The 15,776-nt window shown below is 41.8% G+C and overlaps 1 protein-coding gene across 3 annotated transcripts in view; it reads right to left on the reverse strand.

Moving 5' to 3' along the window:
* The window catches only part of RABGEF1 (RAB guanine nucleotide exchange factor 1), an 84,347-nt gene that overhangs the window by 40,334 nt on the left and 28,237 nt on the right, over nt 1-15,776 (reverse strand). For 2 of the 3 annotated variants that reach the window (XM_023735309.1, XM_004380779.3), the window contains exon 2: nt 7,598-7,786. In XM_023735309.1, coding sequence (XP_023591077.1) covers nt 7,598-7,776 — 179 coding nt within the window. In that variant the 5' untranslated portion in view covers nt 7,777-7,786. The remainder of the gene's footprint in view (nt 1-7,597; nt 7,787-15,776) is intronic. The other variant, XM_012556786.2, reaches the window with a different exon arrangement.

A 15,776-nucleotide genomic window follows, 5' to 3' on the forward strand; every position in this document is an offset into this window, starting at 1 on the left:
CATCACAAGAATAGACATATGCACACCCATGTTCACTGCAGCATTATTCACAACAGCAAAAAGATGGAAACAACCCAAGTGCCCATCAACAGATGAATGGATAAACATATTACGGTATGTACACATTTGAATACCACGCAACGATGAAGAACAATGATGAATTCATGAAACATCTGACAACATGGATGAATCTGGAGGGCATTTTGCTGAGTGAAATAAGTCAATCACAAAAGAACAAATACTGTATGAGACCACTATTATAAAAAAACAAGAAAAAGATTCCACACAGCAAAAAAAATCTTTGATGGTTATGAGGGAGACGAGAGGTAGGGAGGGGGAATCACTAACTAGATAGTAGACAAGGGGTAACTTTGGTGAAGGGAAAGAGAACACACAGTATAGGGGAAGTCGGCACAACTTGACCAAGGTAAAGTCATAGAAGCTTCCTAGACACATACAAACATCCTGAAGGACCGAATCACTGGAGACCATGGTCTCAGGACACATCTAGGTTAATTGGCATAGCATAGTTCATACTTTGGTGAGCAGCATCTGGGGTCTCAAAAGCTTGTGAGTGGCCATCTAAGATACATCTATTGGTCCCATCAGATTTGAAGAAAAGTAGAATGAACAAAACAAAAGACATAAGGAAAATATTAGTCCAAAGGACAAATGGACCACATGAACCACAGCCTCCACCAGCCTGAGCCCAGAAGAACTAGATGGTGCCCGGCTATCACCACCAACCACTCCGACAGGGATCACAATAGAGGGTTCCAGACAGGTGGGAGAAAAATGTAGAACAAAATTCAAATTCACAAAAAAAGGCTAGATTTACTGGTCTGACAGAGACTGGAGGAACCCCCAAGACTATAGCCCCCAGACACCCTGCTAACTCAGAACTGAAGCCACTCTTGAAGTCTACCTTTCAGTCAAAGATCAGACAGGCCTATAGAACAAACAATAACACATGTGAGGAATGTGCTTCTTAATTCAATTAAGTATAGGCGACCAAATGGGCAACACTTGCCCAAAAGCAAAGACAAGAAGGCAGGAAGGGACAGGAAACCTGGACAAATGGACACTGGGAACCAGGAGTGTAAAGCGAAAGGGGAGACTGCTGACACACTGTGAGGATTGCAACCAATGTTCCAAAATAATTTCTGTATAAATTTTTGAATGATAAACTAATTTGCGTGTAAACTTTCACCTGAAACACAATTAAAAAAAAAAGATCACAGATGGAGTTAATCTTAAAATGGAATGGGGTACATCTTTCACTGAGAAAGAAGAGAAGTTACTATAAAGCTACTAGTACGTTTTGATGTGGTGAGGGGCAGAGAACCTGAGGGAGTTCATATCTACTGGTCTCTACCTTCTTTGTGAAAAGGATCAGCTACTGAGACTATGAGGACTGCAGTGTAGAGTCTCAGGAAAACAGTTTATGTTCTATGTCTATGTTTTCTCTCTTTGATTGGCCATTGTATTGTTAGCTGCCATTGAGCTGGCCCACCGACTCATGGTGACCCATGCAAAATGGTCCTGCGTCATTCCCATATCAGCTGCAGATCACACCATTGTGATCCATAGGGTTTTCATTGGCTGATTTTTTGAAGGAGATCACCAAGCCTTTCTTCCTAGTCTGTCTTAGTCTGGAAGCTCCACTGAAACCTGTTCAGCAGCACAGCAACACACAAGCCTCCACTGACAGACGGTGGCTGCATCTGAGGTGCACTGGCTGGGAACTGAACCTGGGTCTCCCGCATGGAAGGTGAGAATTCTACCCCTGAACCACCACTGTCCCCTAATAGACTTACTGAAAGCAGCAACTGTGCTTTATAATTCTCTGAGTTCACCACAGCTGCTAGCAAAGTACCCACTCATCAATACTGGCTGAATGGATAAAAACAACTAGCAAAAGTTGTCGGGTTGTTTGACTTCCTTCTGTTGAGACAGTCTTAGTTTCTAGGATGCTTTGGCAAAGGATTAACATCATTAATGACATTTTATTATCCTTAAGCTCACCAGCCATTCCAACTTTCAATTTTTATCATAATCACATTTCTGGATAATACAAACTACCTTTGACTGACAAAATCTTTTTTTTTTTTTTTTAATTGTGCATTAGGTGAAACTAAAGCAGGGGGTCAGCGAAAGACTGACATAGTGGCTGCAACAATGGGCTCAGGCATAGCAATGACTGACTGTGCAGGACCAGGCAGTGTTTCATTCTGTGGTACACAGGGTCGCTAAGAGAACCAACTCAATGGCACCTACCAACAACAGGTGAAAGTTTACAGAGCAAATCAGATTCCCATTTGATAGTTTGTACATAAAGTGTTTCATGACTTTGGCTTCATTCCCCACAATATGTCAACACTCTCCCCATTTCTGCCCTGGGCTCCTCACTTTTGTTGTCCTGATTTTCTACCCCTTCAGGCCTTCTCATTTTGCTTTTGGGCAAATATTGCCCTTTTAATCTCATATAACTGATTGCTCTAAGGAGCACGTTCCTTTCCGGTGTTGTTGTTTACTTTATGGGCTTATCTATTGTTTGGCTGGAAGGTGGTCTCCAGGAATGGCTTCAGTTCCATGTCAGAAGGGTGTCTTAGGGCCATAGTCTCAGGGGTTCCTACAGTCTCTGTCAGACCAGTAAGTCTGGTCTTTTTTGTGAATTTGATTTTTTGTTCTACATTTTTCTCCCGTTCTGTCCAGGACCTTCTGTTGTGATCCCAGTCAGAGCGGCCGGTAGTGGTAGCCAAGCACTATCTAGTTCTTCTGATCTTGGGGTCGTGTAGGCTATAGTTTATGTGGTTCAATGTTTGCAATATTTCGATGTTTTTGAATTTTTTGAGGCTGGCTTTGTGGCCTAAAATGTGGTTTATTCTGAAGAATGATCCATGAGCACTATAGAAGAATGTGTACTTTGCTGTTGTTGGGTGACGTATTCTTTATATGAGGTTGAGTTGGTTGATTGTGGTATTTAGATCTTCTGTGTCTTTGCTGAGTTTCTTTCTAGTTGTTCTGTCCTTCTCCAAGACTGGTGTGCTAAAGTCTCCTAGTATTACTGTGGGAAGTTTCTATTTCTCTTTTCAGTGCTGTTAAGAGTTTATGTATTTTGCAGCTCTGCCATTGGGTACATATATACTTACTATGGTTATTTCCTCTTTGGTAGATTGACCTTTTAATCATTATACAATGTCCTTCCTTGTCTTCTATGGTGGATTTTGCCTTAAGGTCTATTTTATCAGTGATTAATATTGTCACTCCTGCTCTTTTTTGGTTACTGTTTGCTTGATACATTTTTTTCCATCCTTTCGGTTTATTTATGTCTTTGTGTCTAAAGTGTGTCTCTTGTAGACAGCATATCAATGGATTGTGTATTTTTTTTCATCCATCCTGCCACTCCCCCTCCATCTCTTTACTGGTACATTTAGGCCGTTTACATTCAGTATGATTATTGCCAGGTATGAGTTTATTGCTGTCATTTTGCTATGCTTTTTTTTTTTTTGTGGTGTTGACTGTTGCTTCATCCCGCTTAATTTTCTGTGCTGAGTTTTTTTTTTTTTCTTTGATTGTGGGTTGTCTTTCATTTCCTTCATTGTTGGTTTTGTGTGTACTGAGTCTATGATTTTCTTTTTATATTTTGATGAATAGGTTTGTTAATTTTCTTTGTGGTTACCATGAAATTTACCTTTATCTTCCTAAGTTTAAAGCAGTAATTTATTTCTTGATATCGCCTTGATTTCCTCTCCATATGGAAGTTCTAAACCTATACCCTTTATTCCCCCTTTATGTTTGCAAGTGGTTGTCATTTACAGATTGACGTCCCTGGTTCCCTGTTTTCCTTCTTTTACCTTTATTTTTGAGGTTTCTTTATCTGGGCTGATATCTGGCTGATGTCATGTGTTTTAATCTCAGATTGTTGTCTGGTGTTGTTAGTTTTCTGTCTGAAGTACCCCCTGTAAGATTTCTTGTTAAGTTGGTCTGGTTTTTATAAATTCTCTTAATTTCTGTTTATCTGGAAATGTCCTAATTTTACTATCGCATTTGAAGGATAATTTTGCTGGATATATAATTCTTGGTTGGCAGTTTTTTTTTTCTTTCAAGGTTTTGTATATGTCATCTCATTGCTTTCGTGCCTGTATGGTTTCTGCTGACTAATCAGAGCTTAGTCTTATCAATGCCCCTTTGTAGGTGATCTTTTGTTTTTCCTGAGCTGCTTTCAGGATTCTTTCTTTGCCTTTGGTCTTTGAAAGTTTGATTATGATATGTCGTGGTGTTCTTCTTTTGGGATCTGTCCTGTATGGGGTTCATTGTGCTTCTTGATGGTTAGCTTCTCATCTTTCATGATATTAGGGAAGTTTTCTGCCAGCAAATCTTCAACAGTTCTCTCTGTGCTTTTTGTTAACTCCTCCCCTTCTGGGATTCCAATCAAGTGTAAGTTATTCCTCTTGATGGTGGTCCCACATAACTCTTAGGCTTTCTTCATTTTTTTTTTTTTTTTTTTGGTCGTTACTCAAACAGATTAGTGTCAAGAGATTTGTCTTCTATTCTACTGATCCTGTCTTCTTTTGTTTCAATTCTACTCCTATGACTTTCCACTGAGTTCTCTATTTCTGAAATTTTATTGTTAAACTTCTGGATTTCTAGTTGCTGTTTCTGTATGGTTTACAATTGTCTTATTTGTCATTTTGTTCTTGTATTGTTTTCCTGAATTCTAGCATTTTGTCTGTGCTTTCCTTGGTTATGTCTGTGTTTTCCATAGTTTTGTCTGTGTTTTCCTTGATTCCTTTGAGGATCCTATATATATGTCTTTCAAATTCCTTATCAGGAAACTCCATTACCTTTTCTTCCCCAGGGAGGATTTCTGGTTCTTTATTTTGGTCACTGGCTGGGGCCATCTTGCCCTGCTTCTTTAAGTGGTATGCTATTGTCTGTTGTTTTGGGGCCATTAAGGAGTTATTGCATTTATTTTTAAACTGTATAATTGTTTTCTGGGTCCTTTTTCATTTTATTTTGATGATTCCTGGCAAGTGTGGCTGGCATGGTGCTCTGGTCACTGGATTGGCCGTGCTGGAGCACTCCCTGTCTCCGGTGAGTGGGGTGCCAAGTAGGTGTGGGAGCTTGAATCTCTATTTACTGGTCTTGCAGGGCGGCTGAGGGTGGGTTAGTTGGGCTTTGGCCTCTGTATATCTTCAGTTTGGTGGCACATGAGCAGGAAGTGTGCCCTCCTTACAGGTACAGCAGCCAGTGTGGTGTGTGTGATGGGCGAGTGGGAGCATGGTCATCACTTATTGCCAGTTGAGGGTGTGTGGGTGGTGGTGGGGTAGCAGGCGGATGTGTCCGCAGTTGCTCTACCTTTGCTTCCTCTTAGGTAGAGGGAGGGAGGAAGGAATGGCAGGTGGGTTTTCTCAGTCACGTCGCATCCGCCTGTCATTGGGCGGGGAAAGGAAGGAAGGTGCAGTGGACAGATGTGCATGTACTCACTCCATTTCCACCTTGCGCTGGGCAGGGCAAGGGAGGAAACGGCCTCGGAGGGGATGCACATGCAGTTACAACTCCTCTGCCCCTCACTGGGCAGGTAAATGGAGGGAGTCACGCTTGGTGGATGCGGGTACAGTGGCACCGCCTCCACCTCGCACCAGGTGTGGGGAGGGAGGATGGGGTGGCAGAGGGGTACAGACACAGTCTCATCTCCTCCACCCCTTGCCAGGCGGGGGGATGGAGGAGGGAGCAGGCTCTTTCTCTTGCCATCGCTGACCCCCACCAGGCCCTTAGCGGGGCTGCAGGTAGCAGGCAGGCACGTGCACAGGGGAGTGACTAGTCTTGCTTATCTGGTTGGCAAGGGTGGGTAATAGACGGGTTTGGGTGGGGTAGGGGGGAAGAGGATAGGCTCATATTGTGGTCCCCCAGTCAGGCAAGATGGTCAAGGTATAGGACGCCCTACTGCCTCTGATCAGGAAGATAGGGTGAGGAGGAGTGCATCCCTCCAGCTAGGTTGCGCAGGCGCCGGGGAACCTCATGACTGCTGCAGCCAGTGAGTGGGACCTGTTCCCTCTCCAGTGCAAGGAGGGGCGGCCTCCTAGAAACTGATTGGGTGGGAGACCTCCCGCTGATACTACGCAGGTCCACTGCATCATATGCGTCATTCACCCCTGAGGTTAGGGGCCCTCATTCCTGAGTATCTCTGGTTCTGGATCCTAGCTCCCTCCCTGCCTCTGCTTCTTTGTGTGTGTGTCTCTAGAGCTTCTCTGTCCCTTTTGGGAAAGTCATGAAGTTTCCATGCTGTTTTCTTCCCCCAGGGTCACTGCTGGCTTTGTCCTAAGTTGGCCACGTCGGGCCAGGATGGCTGGCAGAGCTCCTCCCTTCTGTGTTACTCCTCTTTTGCTGGTTTCACTCACTTTTTGCTTCCATATGGTGTTCAAGTCAGTTCTTAGACCTTCTTTTTTGATGTTCATGGCTTGTGGATTGTTATCTGCTTCTGTTTTGCTTGTTTTTTGGGGGGGGGTGTGGTGCAGGGGGATGTTATGGTGCATATGACTAAGCCCCTATCTTGGCTCCACCCAAAAATCACTTTTAAGGAAAAGTTAAATTCCTGTAATGTAAGGACTATGTATACAAATGAACAGGCAACTACTAGGCATCTATTACGTGTTCAGCACTGTGCCAGATGCCATGCTGGATATGTTAAAAGAATGAGGGAAATAAATGCTTGATGAGAGCCGTGTGCCAAGCCCTGTGCTAGGTACTTCATATATATTATCTCATTTACTCTTCACCATGAAGTACACTCATCTCCATTCTTCTACTCCAAAGAGCTTATTGTCCAAGTTAGAGAACTAAGACTAACAAACCCTAAACACAAATAATAAGAAATTAACATAAACACAAAATGAAGGTATCATTGAGTTATTCATTAACTGCTGACTGAGAAAAGAAATTTCTTTCTCTAAGTATTAAGCAAAAGACCTCTTTTCAAGCGTTAAAATGCAAAGATATCACTTTGAGGACTAAGGTGCACCTGACCCAAGCCATGGTATTTTCATTCACTTCATATGCATGCAAAAGCTGGATGATGAATAGGAAAGACTGAAGAAGAATCAAGGCATTTGAATTATGGTGTTGGTGAAGAATGTTGACTATATCATGGATTGCCAGAAGAATGAACAAATCTGTCTTGGAAAAAGTACAGCCAGAAACCTCCTCAGCAGTGAGGATGGTGAGACTTCATCTCACGTACAATGGACATGTTATCAAGAGGGACCAGTCCCTGGAGAAGGACATCATGCTTGGTAAAGCAGAGGGTCAGTGAAAAAGAGGAAGACCCTCAACAAGATGGACTGACACAGTGGCTGCAACAATGGGCTCAAGCGTAACAATGATTGTCAGGGTGGCACAGGACCAGGCAGTGTCTCATTCTGTTGTACACAACATCACTATGAGTCAGAATCGACTCGATGGCACCTAACAACAACAACAATAAACATTAAGCTGACTCACAGGTAACTCAGAAGAGAAAAATGCATTTTAATGATGACATGACTATGTACCCAGTAACGTCATTCTTAAGCCACCCTTAGTTAAGTCCTTTTACCGCTCTGCCAGTTCCCAATCCTCCTGAATCTGCTTCTGCCTGGCTTTGTGGTATTCCTCCCTCCAGCACTTGGAGCAGAAGCCCTGCCAAGCCGAGTTGCCGTAGTAACCACATCCTTTCTTGCACAGGAGCTCCGATTGATCCACATGAATTCCTCGGCGTTCAGACTTCAGGCTCATCTTCTTCCTGCTGACCAACAGACAAACAAGGAAATGTTGTTGAGAATGAATTCACTGTCATTTTACTAACTTACAGCAAAACAATCAAAAACAAAAAAATGAGTGAGTTCATGAAGCTATAAGTTAAAAACAAAAAAACAAGAAAGAGAGAAGAAAGGGAGGAAGGGAAAGAGACAAAGCGAGAGAAAAAGAAAGAGAAGTTTCAATACAGCCAATTCCTGATACAGACATACTAAAGAAAAGACTTCTTGTTCCCTGCTCGATAATATAAAGAACATTTAAGAAAGTTAATATAGCCTTCTTAGTTGCTATCAAAAAGTTCTGCATTTTTCAATCCCGATCCAAATACCAACAATATTCCTTAAAGAGATGGAAAAACTAATCATTAACTTTATACGGAAAGGGAAGAAGCCCCAGATAAGTAAAGCACTATTGAAGAAGAAGAAGAAAGCAGGAAGACTTGCACTACGTGACCTCAGAACCTGCTATACAGCTACGGTAGTCAAAATAGCCTGGTACTGGTACAACAACAGACACACTGACCAATGGAACAGAATGGAGAACCCAGATGTAAATCCATCCACCTACGGTCACCTGATCTTCGATAAGGGCCCAAAGTCCATCAAATGGGGAACAGATAGTCTTTTTAACAAATGGTGCTGGCAAAACTGGATGTCCATCTGCAAAGAAATGAAACAGGACCCATACCTCACACCATATACAAAAACTAATTCAAAATGGATCAAAGACCTAAATATAAAGCCAAAAACTATAAAGATCATAGAAGAAAAAACAGGATCAACTCTAGAGGACCTAATACATGGCGTTAACAGGATACAAACCATAACCATCAACACACAAACTCCAGATAAGCTAGATAACTGGGATCTTCTAAACATTAAAAACTTATGCTCATCAAAAGACTTCACCAAAAGAGTAAAAAGAGAATCTACAGACTGGGAAAAAAATTTTTGGAAGTTACAAGTCAGAAAAGGTCTAATCTCTAAAATCTACAGAAAATCCAAGGCCTCTACAACAAAAAGACAAATAATCCAATTAAAAAATGGGCAAAGGAAATGAACAGACATTTCACCAAGGAAGACATTCAAGCGGCCAACAGACACATGAGGAAATGCTCATGATCACTAGCCATTAGTGAAATGCAAATCAAAACCCAATGAGATACCATCTCACCCTGGAATTACTGGCACGAACCAAAAAAACTGGAAATAACAAATGCTAAAGAGGCTGCAGGGAGATCGAACTCTTATGCACTGTTGGTGGGAATGCAAAATGAAACAACCATTTTGGAAAACAATATGGTGCTTCCTTAGAAAGCTAGAAATAGAAACACCATACGATCCAGAAATCCCACTCCTAGGAATATATTCTAGAGAAATAAGAGCCATCACATGACTAGACATATGCATACCCATGTTCACTGCAGCATTGTTCACAATAGCAAAAAGATGGGAACAACCTAGATGCCCATCAACAGATGAATGGATAAACAAACTATGGTACATACACACGACGGAGTATTATGCAACGATAAAGAACAATGATGAATCTGCGAAGCATCTCATGACATGGATGAAACTGGAGGACATTATGCGGAGTGAAATAAGTCAATCACAAAAGGACAAATATTGTATGAGACCCCCACTACTGTAAAAACTCGTGAAAAGGTTAACACACAAAAAGAAATAATCTTTGATGGTTACGAGGGATGGGAAGGGTGGGGGGGAAATACTAAATAGACAAAAGATAAGTGATAACTTTGGTGAAGGGTATGACAGCACACAATACTGGGGAAGCCAGCACAACCTGTACAAGGCAAGGTCATGGAAGCTCCATACATACATCCAAACTCCTTGAGGGACCGAATTGCTGGGCTGAGGGATGTGGGGACCATGGTCTCACAGAACATCTACTTCAATTGGCATAACATAGTTTATAAAGAAAACATTATACAATCTACCTTGGTGAATAGCGTCTGGGGTCTTAAAAGCCTGTAAGCAGCCATCTAAGATACTCCACTGGTCTCACCCCTTTGGAAGCAAAGGAAAATGAAGAAAACAAGAGACAAAGGAAAGATCAGTCCAAAGGACTAATGGATCACAACTACCACAGCCTCCACCAGACTGAGTTCAGTATAACTAGATGGTGCCCGGCTACCACCACTGACTGCTCTAACAGGGATCACAACAGAGGGTCCTGGACAGAGCTGGAGAAAAATGTAGAACAAAATTCTAACTCACAAAAAAAGACCAGACTTACTGGCCTGACAGAGACTGGAGAAACCCCGAGAGTATGGCCCCTGGACACCCTTTTAGCTCAGTAATGAAGTCACTCCCGAGGTTCACCGTTCAGCCAAAGACTGGACAGCCCCATAAAACAAAAACGAGACTAATGGGGTGCAACAGCCCAGGGACAAGGACGAGAAGGCAGGAGGGGACAGGAAAGCTGGTAATACAGAACCTAAGGTCGAGAAGGGAGAGTGTTGACATGTCATGGGGTTGTTAACCAATGTCATAAACCAATATGTGTACTTTTTAATGAGAAACTATCCATCCTGTAAACCTTCGTCTAAAGTAAAAAAAAAAAAAAAGAAAAACTTTAACACACACACAAAAGTTCTGCATTTTTAACCTGAGGGACAAAGTGTCATCCTCTTTTAATACTCATCTTAGTACAGTATGTTATTTGGCTCAAAAAGACAGCTTGATTTCAACAATATGAAGGTGAATACTTTGTTTTGACAAAAATAACATTTACCAAAACAGGGAGTAAAGCATCAGAATAGAGACTTTTCCAGGACCTGACATGGCATTCAAGGCCCTCAGCAATCCAGGATGAAGTAAACAAGCTTACTATTTACCATCACTCACCATAAGCCTGATACTGTGACAGACGCTTAATTACTGAATTTCATAAAAACTGAGTATATAAACTCTACTAATAAACAAGCAACAGAGAAGAGATTCAGGACTAGGTAAGAGTCCAAAATCCTTATGCCACACTATCTCCAATCTACCCGTCCGAACTCTCATGCCTGGGCACGGGAAAGTTCAGTTACATCACCATTTCCCAAACAAGTCATACATTTTCACACCTCAGCCTGGAATTCTTCCCTATACTTTTCTACTGCTTTTTCAAAGATGATTCACTCTTCAAAGATGTGGTGCAATGATTTACTGAATATGGCCCTTGTAGCCCCGGTGGCACAGTGGTTAAGAGCTGTGGCTGCCAAACAAAAGGCTGGCAATTCAAATCCACCAGCCACTCCTTGGAAATTCTATAGGGCAGTTCTACTCTGTCCTGTAGGGTTGCTATGAGTTGGAATCGACTTGACGGCAACAGGTTTGATTTTAGTTTGGTTAGCCACAGTCTTGTAACTCCCACCGAAAGATTGGATGTGACTATACAAATAAGGTGCTTGCACATTACCAAGGGGATTGGACAGCTTGCTAATAATACAAATAAGGTGCATGGCACCTTGGGGAGTGGGAACCTTAATGAGGGGATTGGTCAGTTTTGCCATCCTGCTAGGCTTAAAACGAGCCATCCCAGAAGTGAAAAAGGGGGACCTGACTACCACCAAGAAAAAGAATCAGAAATGGAACGTGTCCTTTGGACCCGGGATCCCTGCGCTGAGCCTCACCTAGATCCAGGAGACAGAGAGAGCTGTAATGCTGGAGATAACACTGGAGACAGCGAGACAACAAGAATCAGTGGCAGAGAAATGGTGGCAGCAGAGGCAGCAGAACCAGGAGACCAGCAGGAGACTGCGCGGTGAACTTTCTGGCCCATGGAACCAGAAAGCTGAGTGCTGTCAGGCAGGAGGCTTGCTGATAGAGTAAGGTGCCTCCAGGCATGTGGGGGAGCTAGGCTAGCAGGCCCACAGAGTGAAAGAGCTGAGTGTCTTTGGGCAGGAGGCTTGTGGTAGAGTGGGGTGCCTCCAGGCACTTGTCCATGAAGCTAGGCTTGCCTACCCACGGAGCAAGAGAGCTGAGCACCTTCGGGCCGAGGCTTACTGATGGAGTGGGATGCCTCCAGGCACTTATTGGCAGAGAGAAAGAGCTCTGTAGCACCTGCCCAAGAAAGGCAGAGGCCAGGCCACGGGGCCAAGGGCCAGAGAGAGGTCTGCCTACGGGCATGAGGAGGCTGTCATGATCAAAGAACTGTATCCTGAATTGTAACCTGTTACTTCCCTAATGAACCCCAGCAGAGAAGTACAGAGTGCTGTCGTAGGAACAGCTGGTATCAGAACTGGTAAAAAGGTTGGAGTGTGGAAGTATGTTTGACTCAGCCTTGGGCTGTTGATCTTGATTCTCTTTCCCTCTTGAGAAGCTAGATGAGGAGGTCAGATGCTGCCACCATGCCTTTTTTAAAAAAGATCATTCTAAGCTTCAATGAAGCTTTCCACGAGTTCCCTCCCTCCTGAATTGACTCTGAGCCTCTATTCTCATAACACTGCTTATACCAGAACCACTTACTGTATTCTACTTTGTAGAAAGAATTGTTCTGGAGGAGCTGTTTTATACTTCTCACAGAACTTAGCATGGAGCTAAGGTGCTCAAATGTGTTTTTGGATCGCATATAGAGACATGGCTATTTTGTACTCAGTCTTCATTTGGACGGTAAGTAAGCTTCCCTTTAATATTTGATACAAATCTAAGGACTTACGCAAGGTATAAAGTTATAAAGGTGTTTGGGTAATAAGCAGAAACCTATCAAAATGTGTTGAAGTGATTATGAAACTAAAGAAACTTTTAACTCTGACTTTCCTTTTAAGATGATCAGCAAAATAATCTGGATTTTCTGCAAAGCAGAACAGGAGATAGGGATACTGATCAGGATACAACTATCATAAGAGGTTATTATAATCATAGACATGATATGGTGGGAATGAAGAGGGGAGGGATGGTGATCCACTTTGGAGGCAGGAACTGGGGGAGTTAAGAACTAATGAGACAAGGCAGGGAAGGCGAATTCTAATTAGAAAAGAACTGTCAAGTTTACAAATAAAAATACTCTTTACTGCCTCAACAAAGTTAAAACCCTCGAAGGATGGAAGTTAGATCTAACACACTAGCCATTTATAAGTAGTAGATGAGTTTTAGGTGGAAAAGAAGAAAGAATAACTAAATCTAGCCAAAGGGATAGAGTCCTAGAACGTTAAACCAAAGATACTTTAAAGATCATGCACATGAAGACACTGAAACAGAGAAGTTATGATTTGTTCAATCAAAAAGCTAGTAATTGGCAGACACATCACTAGAGCCAACACCTACTAAGTCCTGGGTTAATACTCCATCAAACTATTTTGAGTCTGAGCTGATCTTTTCACCATTATCATCCTGTGGTTCCCTGCTTCTCTTTCAAGATGAACGGGCAAAAAGTAGTAGCTTTTTTTCCCACATTATCAATTCAGCAAGTTTTAAAAATTTGACATATAAATACTACAGCAAAAGGTCTGTGTTACTATTATACAATGGACACATTTTAGGGAGTCTGTCTGGCCCATGTGCCAAAAGCCCCCCTTTTCTTAGGGAACTGTTTCCCCAATCCACAAAGGTAGGCTGCCAACAGCTGTTTGTTGAAGGTGACCCACGTCCTTTTCGGGGCTGCAGCTGACTGAACTAGAAGTAGACACTGAGTCAGAGTCTCTTACTTGGAGTTTCGAAAATGGGACTAAGTCTGGGCTGTTCTCTTGAATGATGGAGTTCTAGAATGACCATGTTCCATCAAGTGGTGTGAGTATCAGGACAGCTAGTCTGCAGAGTGAAAACACATACACACCAAGAAGCAGAGACTACTCCCGGAGGTCTCTTTTCAGCCAAGTAATAGATGGGCTTATAAAATAAGCCATGTCATCCAGGAGGAAAATGCTCCCTTAAACAACCAAATATACAAGACCAAACGGCCAACATCAACCCAAAATCAAAGATGAGAAGACAAGGAGCGGCAGAGAAGCTAGATAAATGGAAAGAGAACAAACAGAACAGAAATAATGAGAATGCTGACACATTGCAAAAATTGTAACCAATGTCACAGAATAATTTGTACAAAAATTGTTAAATGAGAACCTAATTTGCTATGTAAACTTTCACCTAAAACACAATAAAATATTTTTTTAAAAAAACTATTTCCAGTAAAGCCTATTATCTGTAATCAAAGACTTTTACAGGTACTATTCTAGAGCTGGAGAAACTGATAGAATTGCTGTGAAAATTACTTAGCTTATACTAAGAGCTCAATAGGTATTAGAATAAAAACAAAAACAATAGCTATAAGAAGCAGAAAGAATATTTAAAAAACTTCTCAACTTTAATGGAAGGCATGAATTTACACATCTAAGAAGCTCAACAAACTCCAAGTAGGATAAACCCAAAGAGATCTACACCAAGATACTTCATGATCAGAATGTCCAAAGATAAAGAGAGGATCTTGTAAGCAGCAAGAGAAGTACCTAGTCACACACGAGGGATACTTAATAAGATTAACAGTTAATTTATCATCAGAAACCATGGAGGCCAGAAGATAGTGGGATGACATATGTAAAGCACAAGCAACCAAAGAAAAAGTAAATAAAATGGACTTCGCCAAAATTAAAAACTTCTGTCCATCAAAGGACTTTATCAACAAAGTGAAGTGACAACCTACAGAATGGGAGAAAATATTTGGAAATTATATATCTGATAAAGATTAAATATCCAGAATATATGAAGAACTTCTACAACTCAACAACAAAAAGACAAACAACCCAACAAAAATGGGCAAAAGACTTGAATAGACATTTCTCCAAAGAAGATATACAAACGACCAATAAGTACATGAAACGATGCTCAACTGTCATTAATCATTTCAAAACCAAAAAGCCATTGCCACTGAGTTGATTCCAACTCATAGCAACCCTATAGGACAGAGGAGAACTGCCCCATAGGGTTTCTAAGGCTGTAAATCTTTACGGAAGCAGACTGCCACTTCTTTGTCCCACATAGCGGCTGGTAGGTTCGAACCGCCAATCTTTCGGTTAGCAGCCAAGTGTTTTAACCACTGCGCCACCAGGGCTCCTCATGCAAAACAAAATGAGATACCCACTAAAATGGCTAATCTCAGAAAAATGAAAATAACAAGTGTTAACAAAGAAACCTGGAAGACAGCTACCTGGCCAACTGACTGGAAGAGATCCATATTTATGCCTATTCCAAAGAAAGGTGATCCAACCAAAGGTGGAAATTATTGAACAATATCATTAATATCACACACAAGTAAAATTTTGCTGAAGATCATTCAAAAGTGGCTGCAGCAGTATATCAACAGGAAACTGCCAGAAATTCCACAGGATTCAGAAGAGGACGTGGAATGACAGATATCATTGCTGATGTCAGATGGATCGTGGCTGAAAACAGAGAACACCAGAAAGATGTTTACCTGTGTTTTGTTGCCTATGCAAAGGAATTTGACTGTGTGGTTCATAACAAATTATGGATAACATTGTGAAGAATGGGAATTCCAGAACACTTAGCTGTGCTCATGAGGAATCTGTACATAGATCAAGAGGCAGTCATTCGAACAGAACAAGGGAGTACTGCATGATTTAAAGTCAGGAAAGGTGTGTGTCAGGGTTGTATCCTTCCACCATACTTATTCAATCTGTATGCTGAGCAAATAATCTGAGAAGCTGGACTACATGAAGAACGGGGCATCAGGATTGGAGAAAGATTCATTAACAACCTGCATTATGCAGATGATGCAGTATTGCTTGCTGAAAGTGAACAGGACTTGAAGCACTTACTGATGAAGATCAAAGACCACCGCCTTCAGTATGGATTACACCTCAACACAAAGAAAATAAAAATCCTCACAACTGGACCAATAAGCAACATCCTGATAAACAGAGAAAAGACAGAAGTTGTTGAGGATTTCATTTTACTTGGATCCACAATCAACAGCCATGGAAGCAGCAGTCAAGAAATCAAATGACGCATCGC

The sequence above is a fragment of the Trichechus manatus genome, unplaced genomic scaffold (assembly GCF_000243295.1).
Source record: "Trichechus manatus latirostris isolate Lorelei unplaced genomic scaffold, TriManLat1.0 scaffold00077, whole genome shotgun sequence".
Taxonomy (NCBI): domain Eukaryota; kingdom Metazoa; phylum Chordata; class Mammalia; order Sirenia; family Trichechidae; genus Trichechus; species Trichechus manatus.